Genomic DNA, 3,107 nt, shown 5'->3' on the forward strand with positions numbered 1-3,107 from the left:
CAAAAGAGCCAGATGAATGGGAATAATCCTATGCCCTAATTGCAATCACAGTGTTTGCTCTGTGTGTGTGTGGGTGTGTGTGTGTGTGAGAGAGAGAGAGAGAGAGAGAGAGAGAGAGAGAGAGAGAGAGAGAGAGAGAGAGAGAGAGGAGAGAGAGAGAACTTCATTGTTTGGGAAGATTGAAATTCCCTCTGTATGCAGTGAAAACCTAATAAACATATCAACACAGTGAGAAAATAGAGCATCTTCATCAGCAATTTACAATTCTATAACAGTATTTTAAAGGCGACATGGAAGGCTGCAATCAAATAATTTGACGCCAAAAAAAAAGCCACATTCTTTAAAAGAAGTGAAAATAAAAATGTTTGATTCATTTCTTAATTTCTGGATTTAAGAAAACAAATCAAACATCTTAAATAAAGAAGTCCAAAAAACACCTAAGTTTCGCAGGCAAGTACAAATAAAGAAAACCACAACCACAGCCAACACCAATCACAGGGGCGCTCCTTGTGGGCCTTCAGAAGACTGACAGAAACGACACTTTTTAACCTGTTTTCATGTTCGTCCAAGATCTTGAAAGAGAGGGAGAGATAGAGACAGAGAGAGCAGACGGAGGGGAGAGAGAGAAAGACTGCATCAAGACGCTCCCTTGATTTCTCAAGTTCCTAAGACACATGGAAAGTAAGAACACTTACCAGATTCAGCATCTAGCTTCGATGATGGACCCAACAGCAACCCTTCTGTATTTGGATTACTATGAAGATTCAAGCACAGATCATCCTATCATGAAGACTCTCTCCCACACTTCCTACACATCTGTCTTTCTCCCTATCTTTTACACAGCTGTGTTCCTGACTGGAGTATTGGGGAATTTCATCCTCATGGTTGCACTGCATTTCAAACATGGCAACCGAAGATTGATCGACATCTTCATCATCAACCTGGCTGCCTCTGACTTCATTTTCCTTATCACGCTGCCTCTTTGGGTGGATAAGGAAGCCTCTCTGGGACTGTGGAGGACTGGCTCTTTCCTGTGCAAAGGCAGCTCCTATGTGATCTCAGTGAACATGCACTGCAGTGTCTTCTTGCTCACTTGTATGAGCATGGACCGCTACCTGGCCATCATGTGCCCAGCCTTATCCAGAAGAGTGAGAAGGAGAAACTGTGCCTATGCAGTCTGCACCAGTGTCTGGGTCATCTCGTGCCTCCTGGGACTGCCCACTCTTCTGTCCAGGGAGCTCACTCACATGGATGGCAAACCATACTGTGCAGAGAAGACACCCACTCCGCTGAAACTGATGTGGGGTCTGGTAGCCTTAATTGTCACCTTTTTTGTCCCCCTGCTGAGCATTTTGACCTGCTACTGTTGCATCACGAGGAGGCTGTGTGCTCATTACCAGCAGTCAGGAAAGCATAACAAAAAGCTGAGGAAGTCCATAAAGATCATCATTATTGTGGCATCAGCCTTCATCTTCTCCTGGTTGCCCTTTAATACGTTCAAGCTCCTGGCCATTGTCTCAAGGTTGCAGCCAGAATACCAGTTTTCCGTGGAGTCTTTCCAGCTGGCCATGGAGGTATGTGGGCCCTTGGCCTTTGCCAACAGCTGTGTCAACCCTGTGATTTACTATGTCTTTGACAGCTACATCCGCCGGGCCATTGTACATCGTCTGTGCCCTTGTCTGAAGAACTATGACTTGGGGAGCAGCACTGAGACATCAGACAGTCACCTCACTAAGGCTCTTTCCAACTTCATCCATGCAGAGGATTTTGTCAGGCGAAGGAAGAGGTCTGTATCGCTCTAAAGGGAGCTGTGACATTTCAAGCGCTGTTGGCACTCTTAGGACGTTGGGTTTTGTCAGCAATGGAGAAAGAGAAAAGCATTAAAGATGAAATTCACATTGTTTCATAAAGCCAAGAAAGTGTTGATTTTTTTTTTAAAGTTCCCCGGAAGAGCTCCTGTGTTGTGGATATAATTAGGCCATATGCTGCATTTTCAGCTAACTGGTCTTACTTGACAATCAAGCCAGCCAGGCAAAATACAAGCTCCATTGTCCTTGAACTCATGGGCTGATTTCCTCATGTGTATCAGTGAACCTTCAGGCCTTTCAGGACCATCCACCCCACTGTTCCCACTGGGCTGTGTTTTGAAGAGACACTTTCATCTGGTAAGCAACATATCGGGCTGCAGAATAACAAAAGTACACTTGCACTCTGTAGCTCACAGTCCCTGAGTGACTGAGATGGATTCTGGTCCCATTTCATAGTCTGTCTGGTGAGTCTTCATCTCCTTCCAGCACTGGCTTTCATCCCAGGCCATTCTTGACAGCTTTGGTCTGGCAGGAAAAGTTCATGAAGATAAAGCCACTTTGTATTGTGTTTATGAACCAGGACTCACCTCATCACCTGATCTAAAGTATGTTAACAAGGAAGCATGGTGCAAAGTTTGACCTTTGCCTTATAAGAAACACTGGTAACAAAGCAGCTTATTATAATGCTATGGTAACTGCTTTTTAAGGTTTTAATATGCTGTTTGTTTTCATGCCTTTATAAATTAGAATCTGACTTTGTTGTAATTACATGTTTTTAATTACCTGTCATCCAGTTATCAAATGAAAACGTTACTACTAATTTAATTGGGGCTTGGAGGTTTGGGCCCACCCCTATGCAGATTTATCACTTGGAGTTCTAATTAAAATGTTAGTGCTGCACATTCTTTTAACAATTCTTTTGCTTGGTGTATATAATTTCAAGATGACTGGGAAGTTCTGTAGCCAGCCAAAAATAAAAAAGAACTGTAACAGAACTGGTACTAGTATCTTCCATATGCTTTCAATCCTAAAGGCTTTGCTGAGTCTCCTTACCTAACATAATACTGAATTGGCTTACACCCTTATTTAAAGCAAAAAAAAAAAAAAAAAGTGCAGTTAATAGCAACAACAAAAGGCACCCCAGCAAGTGGGCTATTGTAAGTTTGGGCTTTGATTCCAGAAAAAAAAAAAATGGAGTTTTAGTCCCATTGTTGGCTTAAATGAATTACCTTTTGATCACTAAATGATGGACTTAGAAGTAAGAAAATACAGATTATTTTCAGGGACCAGCTTATTGAA

The 3,107-nt window shown here is 42.5% G+C and overlaps 1 protein-coding gene across 1 annotated transcript; it reads left to right on the forward strand.

The window, feature by feature from the left end:
• The first annotated feature begins 382 nt into the window (after nucleotides 1–382).
• Nucleotides 383–2,464, forward strand: Gpr15 (G protein-coupled receptor 15). Its single transcript, XM_059277436.1, has one exon. The coding sequence runs from the start codon at nucleotides 675–677 to the stop codon at nucleotides 1,800–1,802; it is 1,128 nt and encodes a 375-aa protein (XP_059133419.1). The 5' UTR covers nucleotides 383–674; the 3' UTR covers nucleotides 1,803–2,464.
• Nucleotides 2,465–3,107: the final 643 nt, after the last annotated feature.

This window comes from Peromyscus eremicus, chromosome 12, assembly GCF_949786415.1.
Source record: "Peromyscus eremicus chromosome 12, PerEre_H2_v1, whole genome shotgun sequence".
NCBI classification, from domain to species: Eukaryota; Metazoa; Chordata; class Mammalia; order Rodentia; family Cricetidae; genus Peromyscus; species Peromyscus eremicus.

Excerpts from the sequence above, each read along its gene's own strand:
- Gpr15 (XM_059277436.1), top strand. The coding sequence starts at position 675 with ATGGAAAGTAAGAACACTTACCAGATTCAGCATCTAGCTTCGATGATG.